We start from the raw sequence: 23,753 nt of genomic DNA on the forward strand, positions 1-23,753 counted from the left end.
CGGGGCACTGAGGGAAAGAGAGGTTGTGAGGGGAAAGGGCGTGGCGAGGGAAAGAAAGCAGCAGAAGAGGGAGGGAAAGAGTGGTGCTTGCATGGCACTATCGACAGCTCTACGGACGGGATAAGGCGGGTGGTGCAGTGCCCATGGATGGACATAATGGCCACTACCATCTTCTTCCGAGTAGTTCAGAAGAGGCTCGCAAAGCTGTATGTCAGCAAATGGATCCAGGAGACACCATTTGGAATTAATCGAGGGGGGTGTCCGCCAAGGCACTCTACTTCAAGCAACAACAAAAAATGAGACAGCAAAGGCGGTTTTCAGCAAGAGCAGGATGTTTGAAGTGGCACTTTGCCAGCCATGAATAGCTCATGCTAGCGAAATATCTAATTGGCATCTAATACAGGGCTTGTACTGGATCCAGGTGCGACACATGGGTTTTAATAATGGAATGTACGCGATAGAATCAAACCAACCCCAAATTATATCGTGATAGAAATTCAGAAGATGACAGACTCCCGACTCCCATGGGAGATCCACTTGATCCTGCAGAAACATAGTCAGCTGGAATGTTTGCCTGGGCACCCTGACACCATGGGTTATTATAACGCGCTTAATACCCAGAGGTATCTAAGGGCGGACCCAGAGATGGAACCTGTGGTGCTCTGTGTCGTCTTGCTTCCAAGGCGAGCACGTTGCCGCTGAGCTATCCTCCTGGAAAGCAAGAGCCAGCAAAGGTGAGAAGGCGTCCTTGTCATGCACTGTCAGCAAAGAATATTGTGCACTTCATAGCATTCACACTTGGTTTATTAAACGCGGAGCACACAAATAGTCGCAAGTGCTGTTTCTATGCACCTTCAAAATGCATTTTTATAAAGGAAATGATGTTTTACCTAGAATGTACTTTGTGAACAGCTTTGCAGTTAGGTTCCCGTTTTAAAATAATGTTCCCTGCTTTTGGTCTTTAAATTGAGACGTGCAGGGTTTTTGCAGAAGATGCAGAATAGGGAATAAAAGGCAGAAAAACCTTAGTTTGCAGAACTCTCAATTTTCCTGTGGCCACGTGTGAGAAGGCTGTCTAGTCCTGCTTTTTTGCCTTTGGGTTCTGAGACTTTTCGTTTTTTCTTTCCTATTTGAAAATTAGATAAACCACAAGTCCCAGAATTCCAAGCAGAACTATTATTTGGTGGCCTCAGGAAACTGGAGAGGTCTGAGTTTGGCATCTTAGTGTAAAGCAGTGTATATGTATATGTGTACAGGTGTTGAGGTGCGTTTTTGCTGCACAGGATGTGTATGGGAATGTTGTCTGGCCAGGGTGATGCTGCCTGGCTCCGGTCCGTATTTTTCAGGAATCCCAGGTGCACTCTGAGATCCAGTCCGACAGGCTCCACTCCGGCTGCCTTTGCTCTGGTTTGCCGGGCTCACCCGCTGCGTGGACTGGCTGGGAGTCTGGTTAATGAGCAGCCTGGGATTGTGAAAGCGATAAATGCTACTCAGCTGTTCCGAGAGCCAGGCGTTATTCTAGGGGAGGCCACAGAGTGTTGCTCAAAATGACCCAGCTGGTAGAGTGCGTACCCAACTTCTCGGAGGGGAGAAACAAAGAGGTAAGTGGGGGCCGAGTCGGCGAGGGATGGAGAGAGACACTGGTGTGCACCGTTGACGGTCGGGACTGGCGGGGAGCCTCCCCCGGGGCCGTACGGCTGCCGAGTGTCATGTGACACCTTCACGTTTGCCTGGGTTTTCTCTGCATTTTGGGACTCGCCCTTTCTCCTGGCTGGAGGCGCGGTGGGAGCTAGCCTAGTAGTGACTAGTGTGTATCTCACCCGCGTTCTGCGCCATGTGCGGGGGTAGGTGGGGTAAAGCCTGCTACACTGGGTAACCTATTGCATGCAAATGTGTAGCCACTTTTCTAGGACTGTTTAGCCACCGGACCTTGGAAGTCTGGGACATACATTCTCGGATGTTGGGGTATCCAGCGTATCCAGCTGGACATCTTAAACGGCAGCTCCCTCTAACAATGCATGCGTTTGCCGGAGCAATGTCCCGTAACTACCCGCTTTAAAGCTCGGGTAATAAACGGCGTGTCTGACGGGGGTGCTGTTGGCCTGCCTCAGCTTTCCTGCCCAACCCCAGGTGACCATGACCTGCACTCGCTTCTGTAAGAAGCTGCCATTAGTTCCGCACCCAGCGCGAGAAACGGCACCTGGAGGGGCAGAAGACTGCTAGTGGCCACTCCTGCCTCCCAAATGACACGTTTGACATTTTAAGGCCCTCTATAGGTTCTGGAACTAACACACTCGTCTACCCAATGTGCACGCGAACGGTGGTCCAATGGTACTAGTTACATCAATATGTATATATATTATCCACAGTTAAAGTGAGTCTGCACCCTTGGGATGGCTGCACACAGCTGCTTTTGTGGTGTTGTGTATGCAACGGCAACAAGTTTTACATTTGTGTTGGGGGTGCGACCTTGTATCTAGGTGACGTCACTTTACATGACATCGTAGGTGCTAGCCCTAATAGTTTAATGTTCCTGCTCTCCACCAAAACTAAAGTGATGGAGGCCGGCTTGACATTAATCATAACCACTGGCATTCCTTTGCGAAACATGCTATCCCAGAAGTCAATGTATACCCTCTGGGCCCTCGCAGAGGCTAGGAGAGCTTTTCCCAATTTGGAATGGGAGCAGTTTGCCAGAACTACAAGGTGGCATGCCGTCTGCACTGGAGCACCACAACCTCCAGAAATGTTTCATGGCTTGTTTGTCCTAATTAGTATAATGTGGTCATTGCGGGGGCTAGCGAGAGGGGCGTGCGCCCCCTCCCCAACAGCTGCCTCCCCCAGTGCGTGGCTTCATTCCGCACAGGCACGGTAACCAAAGGGCTTGTGTCTCTGCATATTCTCGCCGCCATAGAGCCACGTATGGCAAGTCATGGGGGGGCCTTATTTACTTCTTAACTACTGGCATTTCCCAGCCTACCACGTCATGGGTAGCGATGCAGTTTTTGTCCCGCCACCAGTGTGAAACACACGGCTGGGAGATGCCTGGGCTGCAGGTGCAGAGGGGGCGTGGCCCAGCAGCCGGAACGGGACTGCATCCTTCAGTGGCCTGGCTGGATCCCTTCTGTGGTGGCAGAGTGGGCTAAACACGGACGGGTCGGAAGGCTGCCCTGAGCAGTGATGCTGGTTGCCTTGCACCCGCCCCTCGCCCCCTGCATCATATCTTGTATGTACACACCCTTAATTACATTCCTCATTTAATTGGGTCAACTCTCTAGAATAGTTTCTAAAATGTGTAAGGTAGTGGGGGTGGTTGCTGCACCTGCTGTACAGATGTGCATGCAAGCTCCAGGCCACTAACGTCTATCTTGGCCGAGGAAGCAAGGCCTTTAATCCTTCTGAGACTGATAACCTGCGTAATGCCCTCCTGTTGGGGTGGGGTTGGGTCGCTTGGCCCACACAGAGTTTCTAGCGGGTTCAAGCCTAACTGTGCTTTTCCCAGTCCCTCAGCAGTCGGCTCCCACAGGCCCGGGATGGTGGAGCAGAGGTGTGAATGCCTGCTGCCTTGGCAGGTCTCTCATGAAACCAGGGTCTTCTCCCTTGCCAACCCCCGCCGCCCCCATCGCCTCGCTCGCCAACTGCTAGGTAGGAAGTGGAGACCAAGGGGTGCCAGGCTCTAGCTCGGGATGGGTAGAGTCATGGTATGAACGTATAATCGAGGCCTCTTTTCCACGAAAGCCCCCCCTCCCTCACTCCCCACCTACCAAACTTGTAGTAGACCATGTATTTCACTTTTCTGTGGCCAGGGAGCAATGATCCAGCTATGGAACCACTTGCGCTTTTGGAAGGGCTTCCAATTTACACAAATTGGATCATAAATACACTGGGACCAAGCTCTGACGTGGCCTGGGACAAGGACTGGAATGTTTGGCAGATGCCAGCGTTTTAGCTCACGTCATCCGCGTTCTCGTACAGTGTTTGTAGTTCTGTTCACACTATACATTCGGGACTGGAAATACCAAGATGCAGTGTCATGGGAACCTGAGCATCTGAGCAGATCACACTTGTGAAGTCTTCAATCGCTATTCTGGATTGTGTGATAATATCACCCTCTCCTAGTCATTTGATACCATGCATTTGTTTATGCGTGATGTACATTACTTGAGAAGGGACTCTTTGTATCTTGTGTATTTTTTTTTAAAGTGTGTGTTGCAGGAAGCCACTTTAACTTGAGGTGAAAATTCCCCCTTTCCCCCGCACTTCTTGTTACTGCACTTGCACGATCCTAATGTCACAAGGCCTAGTAGGACCAATTATGTTTTGTCATCCCTGTCCCCTTGCCCCTCTTGTCTTGTTGCGCCTTGAAACACTTGTGCATAGGCGCATTATAAATAAAAAATTGCCCCCTCGCCCTACTGCTAATGACCATTCTTATTCCCTCCCTTTGACTGCTGCAGGTTGAAGGTTGAAAATAAATCATTGTCCAGAGCAAACAATCCGTGAAACGGAAGCTTTGGCGGGCAGGTCAGCCTCGCCCTTCGTGCCAATCATGGTATATTTTGTAGTCTCTGGATGGGGCACTGGATTTATTTATTTTTTTGTTTTGAGGTGGGGTGAAAATCCCCTTCCCCCACGTTCTGCTCAACTGTATGTGTCAGTCACATGTGCGCGTAAAAAGCATAGCTTATTCTCTGGCACTTCTACACACAGTGTCTTGTACAACCAAAAATGGAACTTTCGTACGTGTACATCCCAGAGGCAAGGTTGTTAACCCTTAGTTGTCCCATGACGGGTGTGAACCAGGGCTGTCGCAGGGCGAGGTGAGGCCCGGGGCAAACCATTTGGTGCAGCCCCTTTGATTTTTTCCACTTGGCCAGCAGTCCCGCTAACGAGCAAAGCAAGTAATCGCCATTTGAGTTTATGTATGGAAGAGCCCAAATATGGTTTATTATTATGACTGCAAATCGACTAAAGCGAAGCCGTGTTTCTCTGCCAAAGAAAGGTTTATTCCAGACTTTTCTTTTGTATCATAACTAACGGGCGGGGCTGGCTAATGTTGAGGGACAAAGTACCCGGAAGCACCTAGGTCATGAGACCCTTTGAAGTCCCCAGCTGTGCTTTTTCTCAGCATGGACACAAATGGCAAAAGTTTGGTCTTTTGTGTAGGCATGGGTAAGTACTTGCCAGGCACAGCCGTAGTGGCATTAACTGGCCATTTATGGTAGCAAGCGGTGAGTTGGGCATCGAATAGCAGTGCCTGGCAACAGCTTAATACGTATACACAAGCCAAGCCTGTTGGCATTTGCCAATGCTTGGTTTTAACGGGACTTCAGTGAAGGACACAGTGCTTAGAAACAGAGTGGCTGATGACAGGACTGCTAAGTCATTTTTTACAGCACAAGTAGCGCGTTTACAACTCCAGTTAACTCCCCGAACTTGAAGGCGTCTCCCATATTGGTCAAATAGAGGGCAGGATACTGCTTTTAGCTGGAAATTGACAAGTGGATGAAGTCTCCTTAAGCTGAAACGCCCCCAAAGCCCTGTACATTTGACTCTATTAGTCAATGTCTCTCTATAATGCAACCTCTGTTCTGGACTATGATTTCCCTCTTCTACTTTGAGTTTGCTGGCTAGAACTGATGAGAGTTGTAATGCAAAACGTCTGGCAAAGTAGGCCAAAACGTCTGGAGGGCCAAAGGTTGTATACTGCCTGTTATGAGGGAAATGGACAGTGTCCCCTTTAAGGGAAAGCGAAACCAAGAATGGGATGGCGGAGGGTCAGGAGGAAGGGGGGGCGGGAAGTGCGGGAGTTAGTAACCGTTGAGATAATAAAAGGTTAAGACGTACTTTGTGTCTGGCGTCTTATATGGGGGGCCAGAGTGCTATACAACAACTGGTGATGAAGCGAGAAAATAGCCCCCGCCGTGCGACCAGGAAAGGCACGCACGCACCTGTCAAGGAGGGCCAGGGTGCTGCTGCGGTGAAGGAGGAGCTCGGAGGGCTGAGCTGCTGCGGCGAAGGAGGAGCGCGGTTTCAGCCGTGAGGAAGCGGACCAGTGAGCGACCGGAGAGGAGGTCCGGCGCGCCAGCATCCAGATCTGAGGAAGAAGAAACACAGAAAAGTGGATCGCCTGCCCAGGAAGGCAGAAGAACCAGTGGAGCTGCCAGCGGTCCAGCCAGGACTGCAGAACTCCAGAGGAGCCACGCGGCAGGAGGAAGAAGGCACGAAGCAGCAGGACCGTGCCGAAGGACCAGGAAAGACACGTGTGCAGCATTCGCCGGCTGCAGTAAGGTACGTAGACACTCGGAGGGGCGGACACGTGCAAGGAGAGCACACAGGCCAGCTGGAACGAAGCAACATGGCAGAATAGTGCCACAGGGAGCGCAGGCCGCGTAGAACACCAATAAAACCACTTGAAAGCGAGGAGCATCATTATAGGAAACATTATAGGAAACAGCACGGAGGGCTACCAGCACTAAAGCACAGACTGCTCAGAACGTTGATAAGCCACTTGAAAGTGAGGAATGTTGTCACAGAAGGTAGACAATGATCATACCTACAACAAACACTAGAAAGCCTGTACAAAGAGGCATAACTCGCCAATGACACCGAAAGAGAGGGGGGGGGTTCAAGTGTGGAACACCAACCCAAAGGGGTCCACACCACAAGATTGAGGAACACGCACATCACGTAGTGAACCACAAGCACACAGAGCACCACGCCTGTTACAAAGCAAGGACCGCCCGTCAACGGCCGCAGCCAGCAATCAGCGACCAGTTAACTCGGCAAGAAGCAAGTCAAACCCGAGATGTCGCAGTCAGGGAGCACCGCAATAGACGCTGCTGCACCATCCACACACGGAATAACCCCCACCAACCCTATATAATTTCTACGCCGCCCAACCCCTTTCCCACTGGAGCCTCAAGAAAATCAAGGACAGAGATGGCAGGAATGGATGGACGAATTTGAAGAATTTATGAGATTCGTAGGAAACTAAGATGCGCCAAACAAGCTGGACATCTTCACTAACCTTGTCGGGCAGGACATCAAGAGTGTCATTAAAACAATCCAGCTCTCTGAGAGGACGACATACCAAAGACTCATTGACACCATCAACAGCCACCCAGTTGTCGTTCCAAATGGGGATTATGAACGCTACACTTTCAACCAATTCACTCAGATGCCTCATGAAATGAAAGGTCAGTTTATACTACACCTCCAGAGGAAAATAACATATTGCGACTTTGCGAACTTCAATGATGACGAAGCCATCCGGCTGAGAGTCATTGAAGGATGCTTTGTCCTCCCAATTCCGGAAACACTTACTAAAGAAGCCCCTACCCCTGCCGGAGAAAGCGGAACTGGCGAGAGTATACGAGCGCATAGATGTCCAAGCGGCTAACATGGAAAACCCGAAGAAGTCGGATACGATAGCGGCCATCGGCACTAACCCACAAGGACGCCAGCCTGGCAACCCCTACAGACAAGACTCCTGGAACCCGACACGGTGAACCCAACCTGAGAGACAATGTTATTGCTGTGGGTTTGAATTTCCAAACAAAGGTCAGTGCCCGGCAATTGGCCAAGTATGTATGAGGTGTGGCCAGGAAAACCATTTCCAGAGCATGTGCCGAGAGAAGACACCACAACTACAAATGTATCGGCCTCCCAACCAGCCTACGCTGAACAGGCGGTATGACCCACCAAGGCCCTTCAACCTGCGACCATACCTCGAGAGGGACAACACCAGAACCAACAGTCCAGGAACCTTGCCCACCATGGGTTCCTCAGAGCTGTGGAGAACCTCCAGATAGAACCAACCAAGGAAGCCTACAACAGCCAGGAGCAAATCTACCACATGCAAACCATCCGATGAAAACCTAAGAAGGGAATTCAATACCCGTGATCCATATGAAAATCCTCCCATCAAAGAACAGCCGACAGTCAGAGCAGTACGCAGAATATGACTGATACAGCAGGGAATATGACCAGCTAATTTCCGACTCATCCAATGGCAGCATGGCACCCAGAGTGACCGCCCACCTAGGAGGGATCAGCACCCAATTCCTTGTTGACACAAGCGCCAGTAACGTCATGAACCAGCAAACATACAAAGATCTGACCGAGAGATATCCCCTACACCCATCTCAAGCCCACATCTTCCAATGGGGTGCAACCCTACCCCTAACATCCAGAGGTCAATTCCTGTGTGATCTAGTACACAGAGGGAGGAGAGTTCCGACAGTGATCCATGTCATACACAGCCCAGCAACAGGGAGATGCCCCTGAGTCACAAAACAGCCATTGCGCTACACCTAATAGACGTCCACTACGACCAGTCAGACAATCCAAGGGTTTCCATCTGACGCCCAGTCCATACAGGCTGTCAGCCAAAAGTTACTTGACCTTGAGGCACTGCGAGGCCTGTTCCCCCAACCTGTTCAGAGGTGTCGGCATGCTGAAAGACAATGTGATCAAATTACACATCGACCCCTCAGTGCGACCCGTACCCCCAACAGCCCAGAAGAATCTGATTCCACCTGCAAGCCAAGGTAACGCACGAACTGCAGCTCCTGCTCGACAACGGCATCATAGAGAGAGCAGAAGGGCCCACACCATGGGTGTCCCCACTAGTAGTCCCCAAAGCCAACGGACGCCTTTGACTCTGTGTTGATATGAGGATCCCCAACACAGCTATTCAATAGGAGAGACACCCAGGACCAAACATAGAAGACATGCTGGTGAGACTTAACCTAGCCACCCGATTCTCAAAGCTGGACTTGAACCAACGCTACCACCAGCTGGTCATAGATCCTGAGTCAAGACCAATAATAACCTTCACGACGCACTAAGGATTATTTCACTACAAGAGGCTGAATTTCGGCATATCAGTGGCCGAAATTTTACAAGAAACAATCCGCAGGCTAATCGGTCCGGTGACCAATGCATTCAACTACAGCGACGACATCTTGGTCTTCGGAGTAACTCAGGACCAACACAATGACGCATTGCACCAGGTCTGCCACATCCTCCAGGAACCCGGCCCCACACTCAATGGCCTGAAGTGTGAAGTCAACACCCACAGCCTGTGTTTCTTTGGCCACATCTTTTCGAACCAAGGCATCAAAGATCTGGACAAAATCAGCGCCATAGTAAACCTGACAAGCCCGAAAGATGTGTCTGAATTACGCTCATTCCTGGGCATGGCGGGGTATTGTGCATGATACCTCTCCCACTATGCAACACTAACCCTCTACGGGAACTGCTGAAGAAGGACCTACCTTTCATCTGGGCAGAACAATGCCAGCAAGCATCCTCCACAATCCAACGAGAACTAGCGACCAACCGCCAGCTGGCATATTTCAACCCAAGATGGGACACGAAAATAACCGTGGATGCCAGCCCCCGTAGAACTTGGGGGCGATCTTAGCCCAGACCAACCAGCAACAGGACACTGAAACCCACGTGGTCGCATACGCCAGCCATGCGCTGAAAACCACCGAGCAAGCCTACTCTCAAGCAGAACGGTAGAGCCTAGCGGCTGTCTGGGCGTGCGAAAAATATCAAATTTTATCGGAAGGACCTTTACCCTGATCACCGACCACCAGGCCCTGTTGGCCCTATTTGGAAATACCAAGATAAAGATGGCGCCACACATTTAACGGTGGGGCATCTGCCTCCAGGTGTATGATTACACCATCGTCCACCAACCTGGAGGGGAAGCCAACCCAGCCAATTGCCTGTCAAGACATCCAGACACCGGGATGCAGGATGATGCAGAGGGATACATTGCATACCTGTCACTGAATGTCCTTCCCCCAGCAATCACGGCAAAACTATTTGAAGAACTGAGCAGAGTGGACCCCATGATCAGAGCAGCTGTCCGACACACAAACACGAACAGGTGGCGACAGGCAGCCAAGGAACAGTTTGATCTGGGGGATGGGGGGAGGTAGACAGGAGAGACCTAGCAAGAATAGAAAAGATACATGGCGAACTAGCCACAACAACCCAAGGAACCCTATTGAGAGGAAACCGACTGGTGGCCCCCAAGAGCCTCAGGAAGCCCATCATGTTTGCCCACGAGGGACACCGCGGCATAGCCAACACGAAGATACTACGCAATCAGGTCTGGTTCCCACACATGGACACCATAGTCGAGGACATATTGAGGCACTGTGAACCATGCCTAGTAAATGCGGCCAGTTCACCTCCGTGCCCATTACAGACAGTCCCCCTCCCAGAGGGACCGTGGCAACATGTAGCACTTATGGCCCACTGGAAGGATACCTCCTAGTGGCAATTAATGAATACACCCTATTCCCCCTAGTGAAACACGTACAGTCCACAGCATTCCAACACATTGTAGCCGTAGTGGATGAACTGTTCAGTGAATGGGGACTCCCAACACAGTGGAAACCAACAACGGGTCCCCCTTCCAGGGTCAAGAGTTCAGGAAGTTCGCAGCCCACCTGGGATTCCATCATCAAAGAATCGCGCCACTATGGCCACAAGCCAACGGCATGGGGGAGTGCTTCGTGGCAAGCAGCAAGCGGACACGCCAAAAAGCCGCTAAGGACCAGATCTCAATGCCCCAAGCCATATCACAAATGCTGAGAAGCTATCGACGCACACCCCATGAGGTGACTGGTCGGACCCCGGCAGAACTGATGATCAAATATAAGCCAAGAACCAGATTACCTCAACTGGAAGACTATACCCCGGCAGAGGATGACGAAATAAGAAGGCGCAAAGCCGAGAAAAGACAAAGAGCCAAAGAGTGGGCTGACAAGAAAGAGAGCCAGAGAACCGCAAATTTCAGTTGGCGAAACTGTGCTAGTCAGGCAGACTCAGTCCAGGAAAACTGACTCACGATACCGACCCGAGCCCCTGGTGGTGACTGGGGTCAAGGGACCAATGATCACTGCCCTAGGAGACCAAGGAGAAATAACAAGGAATGCGTCATTCTTCTGCAAGATGTTAGAAGAGATACCCCTTGAAGAGGATGAGCCTGAAGGCTGAAAGACCCCTCCCCTACCCCCCCACCCCCCCCCCCCCCGAACCGCCCGAGTTTCCCATGTTGGCAGGCCCGGACGATGAAAGTGACCCAGCCAGCCGACCCCAGAGAGTCTCAAGAAAGCCCGCCCGTTTCATTGAAGAAATGAAGACCCTGAACTTACTTGATAAGTAAGGGGGGGTGTTATGAGGGAAATGGACAGCATCCCCTTTAAGGGGAAAGCGAAACCAGGAATGGGATGGGGGAGGGGCGGGAGGAAGGGGATGCGGGAAGCGCAGGGAGTGAGTAACGTTTGAGATAATAAAAGGTTAAGACGTACTTTGTGTACAGCGTTTTATATGGGGTGGGGGCAGAGTGCTATACAACACTGCCGCTATAAGGCAAACACTGCATTAACAAGTTTGCAAAATGTTTTCTACCAACGAGGCCCCGAAGCGGTGCACATGCGCATTCTCGCTGTGAAGGGATGCTGCCAGGAACAGCTCAAAATCATATTGTTTGGGAGAAAAGGTCGCGTTCCCAAGCGCCTTGTGAAGGCGCCGAGCAGGAATACACCACGTCACCCGGCGTGCAACACTCCTGATTTGAATCAAGTCACTGTTTCCAATTAACTCCTGCCGTTCCTTAAAAAAATGGGCGCAGGAATGCGGCAAGATATGCTGTTAAGTGCCCCCACAACTTAATTTGTATCCTGGCGTGTACGTTAAAGCTGCATTTATTTTATGTATTTATTTATTTATTTATTACCCATCCCATGGCACATGCTGAAGCTGAATTACCCCCGTGGGGATTCCAACCTGTGATCTGCCAACTAAAACACACTGCACTGAGGCAATAGCAAAACCTGCTCGGCTATCCTACCAATTAATGCAGTAACAGAATTGACAGTGCGAAGAAAGAATGGGGGGAAACTGGAGACCATGTTCAGGTCTGCGTGTTGTCACTAGGCAAACAATAGGCAAACAATGGTTATCGATTGGGCCTATATACATCTTTCCAGTGTGTTTACACTTCAATTTTAATACATTTTTTATTTAAGTCAAATGGAAAAAGGGAGAGAGGGTGTTAATGATGGGCTAGGGCTTAATGACTGTCATTTGAGCCGGGTGGACGGTCATTGTGGGGTGTACATCAGATTTCTTGCGCACACGTTCTTAGAATGGGCGTACAAAGTTTACTGAATATTTTCCCATTTGTCGCAATCCAGAAGATTTCTTATTGGAGATGAGAAGGGTTTGGCAAGAAACTCTGTTCCCCTGCCCTTTGCGGCTGCAAGGACCCCCCCTGAGGCCGAGGCCCAGGGCAGTTTGCAAAAATCCCCGCATCCCCACCCCACCGGCCTTTACTAGTGACCACCGTCGGACTGACCATAAAATTGTCTCGGGCACCAGTAAAAAAAAAGTGGCCTACCGATGCAAATGACTATTCATTCCTTTTGTTACAGACTGTTTGAGTAGTATCCAAGGGGGTGTTTTTTGATAAAATGCAATGCAAATTGTGCATTTTAAAGAATATTTATTCAGTAACACTGGTCAAAACTATTAGCCACATAGTGAAGTCGCTCATCAAACTGGCCCACACCAGCATTTAGCGTTTTTCGTTCGGCCCCGGGCCTATTCCGACCCTGCTCGTGAGCACCCCAGACCCGTTCTATTTTTTTGCCTTTACTTGGATTCCAGTGCCTGCAGCCTTTTACTTGCAATGTGGGGTCAACAGAAATATTGTTTGCAAATTCAGAATGCAGTGAAATTCAAAGTAGGATCTTACAGAGCATCTCCTCACAACCGAAGACACTTCAGAACGTTGTTTGCAGATTGTGGAACACCACGCTCTAAACAGATTCATTACTCCCCGTGCCTACAGGCCAGCGGGATGTTCACGATTGGGGTGTACCGAATAGTAGATTTCAGTATTTGGTCGAATACCGAAAAGTATATGGCCGGAGCCGAATACAGAGCCGAATACAGAGCCGAATAGTTGCCTTTTTTTTAATAAACAGTTATGTACACAAGAAAAAAGACACTTTAAAATATGTACATCCATTCTTTATTGCATTTCCTCCTTTTTGTAAGTCTACAGAATGTTTGTGTAAACCATGAAAGGAATACATTATCCAAAAATAACCCGTTCAATAATAGCACAGTTTGCATTTTTGGGTGTGGCTTGTTGGGCCGGACCCAAGTAACTTGGACTAGGCCACATTATAGTATGCAATCACAGTGTGAGGAGACTGGGATGTGTCTATTTGTTCTTTCTAATGTTCCTCTTGGGCCTTCCCATTCTTTAGCCTTCTGGCTATAGCAAGGCACTGAAACACAAAAAAGGAGTCATCACAACTGCAATTACTAAACATTTACATACTAGACTGCAAATAACAAAGTAATTCCCCAGTCTTTCCAAATCAATCCAAGCTCCATCAAGTAAAAGGTGAAGCTCACCCAGTGAAAAGCTGCATATTTTTCTCTGCTTTTGTTCTGCAGGGCGTGCCCTGAAGGAGACATTGTGGCTCTGCGGGTGGTGGATAGAGGAGGAGGAGGGAGACAGCTCTGCTTTCAGTGCTGTGAATTACAGTTCCAATATCATTAGGTTGTTCATGGGATGTTTTCAAGGTGTGTGATGTAACGGGAAAGCAGTCACCAATTCATCATGCATGTTTATTTTACCGACTAGAACGGAATTGCTGACCATTAAACCCAAGGAAACCAAATCTAACTTGATACACTCACTGAAATACTCTAGCCAGAGCTTTCAGATAAAAAGGATAATTTACAAAAACTGGGATATCATTAAATCAGACCCACAGCTTAATCAACTGTTCCCAGAACCACCGATGCTTGCCTACAAAAGAGGCAGAAACTTTCGAGACAAATTAATTAAAGCCGAAAGAAGGAAAAAGTCCAATCAGTCATTTCTTAACAAACCAAAAAACGGCACTTTCCCGTGTCTGAATTGTCAGCATTGTTCGAATGTAATAAAGGGAGATCACATTAGACATGCCAACACAGGTAAAAAAATACTATTAAAACAATATGCCACCTGTGACTCAAAAAATGTCATTTATGCTCTACGCTGTCCTTGTGGACTGTACTATGTGGGTAAAACAGCCAGAAAAGCGAAAGAACGTTGGACGGAGCACAAATCTAACATCCGTACCAAAAACACAAAATCCCCAGTATACAGACATTTTAGAGACCACAAACATACTGTGGCCCAAATGAGAGTTGTGATTCTCGAAATTGTGCAGCCGCTTCCAAGAGGTGGTGATCTACAAAAAATCTTGTCACAAAGAGAATTATATTGGATACACTGCCTTGATTCACTTACCCCGTTAGGGATGAACGAAGAATACTACCTAGGCCCTTACTTATAATGTAGCATTTGTTGATACATCGTTGTTAGATTCCCGTTCTATTTCTATATAAAAAATGTTATGCCAATATTTTTCTAAAAAAGACTCGGATACCATGCTACAGTTTCCAGAAATAGAATGTGCATCCATGAGGAGCAGATATAAATGAAATTTGATAACAAACCGTCTGCAGAGGTTGCTCAGACTAATTAATTTATACAGTAATTTGGAATCGTTTAATGGTTGAATTTATGTTTATGTTTATGTTTTTGTTGATACATATCCTTACGTATCCAATACATATGTTTCCTTATGTTTACATGTACCCGAACCATCTTGTTTCGACATTCCACCTCCCATGCGGCCGTTGTATAGAATACCATACCTTCTTTAGTAAATACTTCAATTCCCGAGATTACACCTTTTTAAGATCAGGTATACTAAATTTCACATCTAGTCTTTGCTGAGCACTCTTTGACTTGCCTCCCTAAGGTTCACCATTTTGGTTTCTTTTACTTGAAAGACGCGGATGATACGTCACACGGTTGACGTACACCACGCAACCACTTGATCTTGGATACGTCAGTAAACATGATGAGATCTGTCCTACACATGCGCAACTCTTCCTTTTCCTAAATACGTCAGTAGACATGACAAGCTTTATCTACACATGCGCACTTAGGCTACTCACCGCGCATGTCACTTTGCTAACAAAGAGCATCACAGTCAGTATATAAAGAGACGCTGCACAGGGTGGACGCATCTCCAATCCGGCAGATGCGACAATCCTTGTAGCGCCTCCCTCCAAAATATTTAATGTAAGTACTTGTAGCCATTAGGTTTTCTCTAGATTAGATGCAGTCTATTTAAAATATTTATCTTTGTCTCTCTCTTAAAACAGTTAAAAAATAGTAGTCGACAGACTTTGAACCTTTCTGCCGCAAACCTTCCGTGTTGGATGACAACCACTAGATGCACTTTGCAATCACCTTACTTTTACCGATCATTTTTTCTTAAGATACGTAAGTCTTCAATCCACCTACTTTCATTTAGAAAGTGCCAATTAGATAACCTTTTTTTAAAAAAAACGCTTTTGTTGTTAAAAAAAGTTCCATGTACAAATATAACTACGTAAACTCTTGCTCAAGAATGGAGGATGGGATCATAAGCAGATTTACCGAGCTGAATATAAACAACATTTGGTCTTCTTTATCTTTGTGTAAAACAAGCACACTACTATATGGTTTCCAAGTGTGTTTTTTTGTATTAATGAATATTTTTCTTAAATTACGATCACCTGTTTAAATGTGTTACTTTATGTTCAACGGATGACTTGTTGACGCTATTTTTGAGTTAAACTGAGATAAAAACAGAGATAAACTATATGTATGGGCTAATATAATTTGACTTATATCATCTCTTCACTTTGTAGAAAAATGAAACAATTGTGCCATTGCCCCTGAAGAAGAGTTGTACTCGAAACGCGTTGGGCACCACCATATGCTTTGTACAATAAAGAAAAGGATAATTTTACGAAAATCTCTGGTCTCCAGAAAATATTTGCATATTTGCTTACTTGTTTAAGGAAAATTATTTATGTATCATGAAACGTGTTTCTGTCATAATTCTCGTTTTTTCAAAAATTCTACCTAAAAGATTATATGTGAACGAAATCCAGAAACTCTCTTGAGTTATTGTTCTGATTTTTTCAGATATTCGATAGTGTGCAGGGGACGGGAGTTCCCAAAGTGTTTTGGGAACAACCACACTTTTGTCTATTTTTGTCCAACCTAGATGCCAAGGTTGAGCTTTTCTCCCCCTGCACCTCAAATTTATCTTTAATCCCATTTATCTAACTTAGCTTGATGAGATAAAAATTTCATAAACAGGTGTGCCTCCTGGTTCTCTATATATCTTTCTTATTGGTTGTTTCCCCTCCTCGTTTGAAGGAGGGGTTGGCATCTCTTTGAACCTGCGCACCCAGACCCACTAAGTTATGTCTTTTTCTAAAATTAATACACTTACTGACAAATCTGCAACCACATTAGCCTTTTCAGATGAAGAAGCAACCAGAATACTTGGCCTAATCAAGGATACTAGCAAAGAAACATCTAGTATTGACAATCCTCAGAATTTGATCCAAAGACTAGAGAGGCTTATACGTAGAGAAATCTCCCAAAAACTCCATGCTACGACCCTAGCACAATATTTCAAAGCAAAAAGAATTCCTAGAGGATTGCGGATATATTTACGTCCTACTCTTTGTAAAGACAATAACGAATTTGTAAAACGTTGGGAACAAATATTGAACAAGTGCTCCCTGGATCTTATACTATTGACAATCGAAGAACTGTCAAAATCACTTACACAAATCAATCAGGAAATTGATGAAGTCTCCTCACAATTATCTAAGCTTAAAACTGCAGCAGAACTTCAGGCAATCCTGGAAGATACTAACAACAAATTGGATAACTATAAAAAAGAAATAGAACAGAGAAAGATCAGAAAGTTCAGACGTGACACCCTTGACTATGCCCGAGATATTGTCTACACCTGGCAAGAATTCTACAGTAATAGATCAACCAATTTTTCCCCAAGACAACCAAGACCAAGCCCTGTTAATAATACAGATAGCAGTGAAGTAACCAGTGGAGAACTGGAAGAGAGGCCTTCCACCAGTAACATCGTACCACCTACGACTACTCCAGTTATACAACCACAAAGCAGAGTTCCTCTACAACCCAGAGACACTACTCCCGTACCAGAATCTTTTTTAGGAGGAGGAGAAAAACAAGACGAGGGAAAAAGAAAAGGCCGTCAGAAGACCAAACACTGAAGGAACCAATAATTGTAAACATTTCCTCCAAGGTGTTATCAAAATCAGAAATGGACACCCTTAATCTAGGTGTATCCTTTATACCTACTAATAATTCAACCTTATTTGAAGAAGAGGTTAATCTTTTTAAGTTGATTCGAAAAATGGAGCTCAAAATTTTCTTTGACAATCTGAATCCGGACACTAGAGAAAAAGAAAAATGTCCATTTTTAGAAATGAAGAATAAGAGTAATTTCCATCCTCAGGTTAACCATCCTTTGGTCAACTTATTCAAAACTAAAACAACTATGGCTCTGAAAAAATTGAAGTTCAAACCCTCGAGTAGACAAAATATCAAAAAACATCAATTGAATATCATTAAGAATTTAGCAGAAGATAATCAGATCACAATCAAAAAAGCGGATAAAGGAGGAGGGCTAGTCATTATGGATACCTTGTTTTACAATGAAGGATGCCTCAAACTCTTATCTGACCAAAACACTTATCTTAAACTGGATCATGACCCTATTACTAATATCAAGGAAATCATCAAAAATACAGTAGAAAAAGCGGAAGTACTGAACTGGATTTCAGAGAATACTAGCAACTTCCTTATCAACAAACACCCGGTCACTCCAGTGTTCTATGGCCTTCCGAAAATCCATAAACATAGAACTAACCCACCATTAAGACCCATTGTGGCAGGAACAGAAAGTATTTTCCAACCTCTTGCTATTTATCTTGACACAGCATTACAACCGCTAATACAGGAAACCAACACCTATATCAAAGATACTAGCCACTTTTTACAGAACATTAAAGATATTGATATGACGGAAACTGATCTCATCCTATTCACAATGGATGTGACTAGTTTATATACCTCAATTCCACACAACCAAGGCATTGATGCACTAGAATGGTTCCTCCTGAAACATCATGAAATCCAAATACAGAAAACCTTTGCCATTGAATTAATCAATATCATCTTGTTCAATAATTACTTCAGGTTCAACGGACAATACTTTTTACAAACTTCGGGTACATCGATGGGTTCCCCAGTGGCACCCTCTTATGCTAACATCTTTATGTACTTCTTTGAACACACCTATGTCTTGGAAAATCCAACGTGGAAAGGAAAAATCAAAAAGTGGTACAGATACATTGATGACATCTTTGGCATTTTCAAAGGAACGGAATCTGAACTACTGCACTTCTGGGAGTTCTTGAACCAATGCAATGACAGAATTCAACTAACAATTGAAATTGGAAAGCCTTCCATCAACTTTTTGGATGTTACTATTGAAATCTCAAACTCAGCACTTAAGACACAAATTTACAGAAAACCTACAGATGTCAATAGCACTCTTCATTTTCACAGTTTTCATCCAAAACATCTAAAAGAAAATCTACCGTATAGCCAACTCCTTCGCCTGAAAAGAATTACCTCAGAGGCGGATAAACTCCAAGAAGAATACTTGATTATGAAATCCCGTTTTGAAGATCGACATTTTCCAACTGTCCTCCTAAACAAAGCTATACTCAGAACAGAAGCACAGACTAGAACGGAATTGCTGACCATTAAACCCAAGGAAACCAAATCTAACTTGATACACTCACTGAAATACTCTAGCCAGAGCTTTCAGATAAAAAGGATAATTTACAAAAACTGGGATATCATTAAATCAGACCCACAGCTTAATCAACTGTTCCCAGAACCACCGATGCTTGCCTACAAAAGAGGCAGAAACTTTCGAGACAAATTAATTAAAGCCGAAAGAAGGAAAAAGTCCAATCAGTCATTTCTTAACAAACCAAAAAACGGCACTTTCCCGTGTCTGAATTGTCAGCATTGTTCGAATGTAATAAAGGGAGATCACATTAGACATGCCAACACAGGTAAAAAAATACTATTAAAACAATATGCCACCTGTGACTCAAAAAATGTCATTTATGCTCTACGCTGTCCTTGTGGACTGTACTATGTGGGTAAAACAGCCAGAAAAGCGAAAGAACGTTGGACGGAGCACAAATCTAACATCCGTACCAAAAACACAAAATCCCCAGTATACAGACATTTTAGAGACCACAAACATACTGTGGCCCAAATGAGAGTTGTGATTCTCGAAATTGTGCAGCCGCTTCCAAGAGGTGGTGATCTACAAAAAATCTTGTCACAAAGAGAATTATATTGGATACACTGCCTTGATTCACTTACCCCGTTAGGGATGAACGAAGAATACTACCTAGGCCCTTACTTATAATGTAGCATTTGTTGATACATCGTTGTTAGATTCCCGTTCTATTTCTATATAAAAAATGTTATGCCAATATTTTTCTAAAAAAGACTCGGATACCATGCTACAGTTTCCAGAAATAGAATGTGCATCCATGAGGAGCAGATATAAATGAAATTTGATAACAAACCGTCTGCAGAGGTTGCTCAGACTAATTAATTTATACAGTAATTTGGAATCGTTTAATGGTTGAATTTATGTTTATGTTTATGTTTTTGTTGATACATATCCTTACGTATCCAATACATATGTTTCCTTATGTTTACATGTACCCGAACCATCTTGTTTCGACATTCCACCTCCCATGCGGCCGTTGTATAGAATACCATACCTTCTTTAGTAAATACTTCAATTCCCGAGATTACACCTTTTTAAGATCAGGTATACTAAATTTCACATCTAGTCTTTGCTGAGCACTCTTTGACTTGCCTCCCTAAGGTTCACCATTTTGGTTTCTTTTACTTGAAAGACGCGGATGATACGTCACACGGTTGACGTACACCACGCAACCACTTGATCTTGGATACGTCAGTAAACATGATGAGATCTGTCCTACACATGCGCAACTCTTCCTTTTCCTAAATACGTCAGTAGACATGACAAGCTTTATCTACACATGCGCACTTAGGCTACTCACCGCGCATGTCACTTTGCTAACAAAGAGCATCACAGTCAGTATATAAAGAGACGCTGCACAGGGTGGACGCATCTCCAATCCGGCAGATGCGACAATCCTTGTAGCGCCTCCCTCCAAAATATTTAATGTAAGTACTTGTAGCCATTAGGTTTTCTCTAGATTAGATGCAGTCTATTTAAAATATTTATCTTTGTCTCTCTCTTAAAAACAGTTAAAAAATAGTAGTCGACAGACTTTGAACCTTTCTGCCGCAAACCTTCCGTGTTGGATGACAACCACTAGATGCACTTTGCAATCACCTTACTTTTACCGATCATTTTTTCTTAAGATACGTAAGTCTTCAATCCACCTACTTTCATTTAGAAAGTGCCAATTAGATAACCTTTTTTTAAAAAAAACGCTTTTGTTGTTAAAAAAAGTTCCATGTACAAATATAACTACGTAAACTCTTGCTCAAGAATGGAGGATGGGATCATAAGCAGATTTACCGAGCTGAATATAAACAACATTTGGTCTTCTTTATCTTTGTGTAAAACAAGCACACTACTATATGGTTTCCAAGTGTGTTTTTTTGTATTAATGAATATTTTTCTTAAATTACGATCACCTGTTTAAATGTGTTACTTTATGTTCAACGGATGACTTGTTGACGCTATTTTTGAGTTAAACTGAGATAAAAACAGAGATAAACTATATGTATGGGCTAATATAATTTGACTTATATCATCTCTTCACTTTGTAGAAAAATGAAACAATTGTGCCATTGCCCCTGAAGAAGAGTTGTACTCGAAACGCGTTGGGCACCACCATATGCTTTGTACAATAAAGAAAAGGATAATTTTACGAAAATCTCTGGTCTCCAGAAAATATTTGCATATTTGCTTACTTGTTTAAGGAAAATTATTTATGTATCATGAAACGTGTTTCTGTCATAATTCTCGTTTTTTCAAAAATTCTACCTAAAAGATTATATGTGAACGAAATCCAGAAACTCTCTTGAGTTATTGTTCTGATTTTTTCAGATATTCGATAGTGTGCAGGGGACGGGAGTTCCCAAAGTGTTTTGGGAACAACCACACTTTTGTCTATTTTTGTCCAACCTAGATGCCAAGGTTGAGCTTTTCTCCCCCTGCACCTCAAATTTATCTTTAATCCCATTTATCTAACTTAGCTTGATGAGATAAAAATTTCATAAACAGGTGTGCCTCCTGGTTCTCTATATATCTTTCTTATTTTACCGACTGCTCAGAAGAGCTGCTGACGGAATTCTGTCATTGTATCGGTGAATGTGACATACAACTCTAAATATGTCCGGAAGATATGAATCCTTACTACCGGCCCTGTTACAAATAGTCAACATGTGAAACGGGAAGTATGCATACATACCAGTTCTGGCAGATCGATCAGTTGCGCATTTTCTGTAGTGATACGACACCCCTGAAAACACATCCTACTCCTGAAATAACAGTTTAGCATTTTCAGATTGTGCACCTTCCAAGCGATTGGTGAGCTCGTCTAGAACGGGGTTCTCCAACCTTTACATTAGCTAGAGATACTTGTAGTGGAGGTCAACAGTGGAGAACTACTAGCGGGTGATATCGGCGTGGGGATATTTATAAACATCAGAATTTTTACCAATTTTTTTTGGCCCAATTATTTCCTCTCTATAAACAGATGTAATAACATATGCCTTCACGATTATATCACAAACTTCAAAAACCTCTTTGTTGCATTATTATTTATTAGTAGCTGTCTCAAAAAGACAGATATTTGTTGGACTACCACACACATAACCTATAATTTTTGTGCCATTCCTTTGTGCTTTATGCAGGCTTTCTACATGCTAGGCACACTTTTGTTTTCCAAATGTGCATTTCACACTTCCATAAATAAAAATGTATTTCCAAATTGAAAAATGCTGCTTGCGTTCACTAGTTTTCGTTGAAATGTTTTTTTTTTTGACAGACACCAGACATACTCTGTCTGCCCCTCTGTGTTTTAGCACAGGTTCTACTTATAAAGATGTTATATGCTTGTCAAACTGGTTAATCACAAATAAATGCTTCTGTTGTGCTGACAGCAGTTTTTAGGAAATTAAACAGTGGGTTCATGGGTGCCAACTTTTGATTTTCACTACAGGGGCAGAAATATCCCCTCCTCCGTCATGAATATAAGCAAGCAACCAGCCCAACCAATACCCTGGCCAAACACATTTTATAGCACTTTTCTATGCTTTCAGTGCTTTGCGGACGAGACTCGGCTCATTTTCAGACTACCCTCAGCCACCTCTTCTCCCTCCCTCATCTGACTGCCTGTCCGCCACCCAGGAGTGGTGTGCCGCCAATGATCTCTGCCTTAATGCCAGTAAGACCGAGATTCTCCTCATTGGAACGCCTGCTCCCTCCTTTCCGGTCACTCTGGCCAGCCTCCCGTGGCCCTCCTGCTCCCACCTGTGAGGCTAAAAACTTCTGGGTCATCTTCGACTCCACACTCCTTCTCTCCTCACATCTCTGACATCTCTAAGAAGTCACACTACCAGTTGCACCTCCTCAGAGGTATTGTTCCTTTTACTCTCCTTCCCCCAGAAGCTCACTGTCTCCAGAGCTCTGGTTCTCTCTAGGCTGGCCTATTGCAACAGCCTCTTTCTAAATCTGCCTGCTTCTACTCTCCGCCCTCTGCAACTCATCCAGAACAGGACTGCGAGACTTGTCCTTGGCCTCAAGCCCAGGGATCGTATCTCTCCAGGACTGAAATCTCTGCACTGGGTCCCAGTGGTTGTGAGGATTAAGTTCAAAACCCTCTGTATTTTCTGCAAGGTCTTCTGGGGTCTGGGGCCTCAATACGTTCAGCTATCTTCCAAAATATCTTCCTTCTCAAGCTCTTCGCTCATCTGCCTCCAACTCTCTCGGGGTCAGTTGCTTCTCAAAGCAATGAGTTGGTGGTAAATATCTTTCCTCGGCTGGGGCCTCCCTCTGGAACAGCCTCCCTGCCTCCCTGAAACTTGAGGAGAATCATCTCTGGTTCCAGAAGCAGCATCTCAAAACCTTTCTCTTTGCTTCTGGCTTTTCTCCTCCTCTCCCTTGCTGACTTCCTGGCCGCTATTGAAACTGAACTGGTCACCTGGCAACCCTCCCTGCTCTCAAGCCCAGGGCCCCGCACCCCAGTCGCACACCTGCACTGCCTTCCTGGCAACCCCGGCACTTAGGGACTGTTCTTTACCCCTACAGTTCCACCACTAGCACTTGACACCTGATGTCTGCACTACCCTTGCACTTGCCACCAGCTGGCCGGACGCTACTTATTTATTCTCCCATGTATTGCACTGTACCCTTACCCTCGCCCCCGCACTTTCCTCCTTCCCCATTCCTATGTACTTTAGTGATCTGAATGACACCTGGCCTAGTAGGATCATTGTCTGTCTTCTCTCTGTTCCCCTTCCCTTGCCTCATTGCGCCTTGAAACACATATGATATGATACAGCATTTTGTTTTGAATATATAACATCTCAGCATTGGTCTGTCAACCTGCTGAGCTACCCTGGTAGGCTTCTACTGAACAGCGTGTCTGTGGATCCGCTTAATGTACTAAAAGTGGGTTTTGGAAAGAAGCCACATGAAAGAAATTGCACCATTTTTTAA

General features: G+C 45.2%; 1 protein-coding gene across 1 annotated transcript in view; it reads left to right on the top strand.

Moving 5' to 3' along the window:
* The first annotated feature begins 1,395 nt into the window (after window positions 1-1,395).
* FTCD (formimidoyltransferase cyclodeaminase) overlaps window positions 1,396-23,753 on the top strand; it is a 212,007-nt gene continuing 189,649 nt past the window's right edge. The window contains exon 1 of the mRNA XM_069616046.1: window positions 1,396-1,601. Within this exon, the coding sequence (XP_069472147.1) occupies window positions 1,548-1,601 (54 nt within the window). The 5' untranslated portion in view covers window positions 1,396-1,547. The remainder of the gene's footprint in view (window positions 1,602-23,753) is intronic.

Source organism: Ambystoma mexicanum, chromosome 9, assembly GCF_040938575.1.
Source record: "Ambystoma mexicanum isolate Mex_15411 chromosome 9, UKY_AmexF1_1, whole genome shotgun sequence".
NCBI lineage: Eukaryota > Metazoa > Chordata > Amphibia > Caudata > Ambystomatidae > Ambystoma > Ambystoma mexicanum.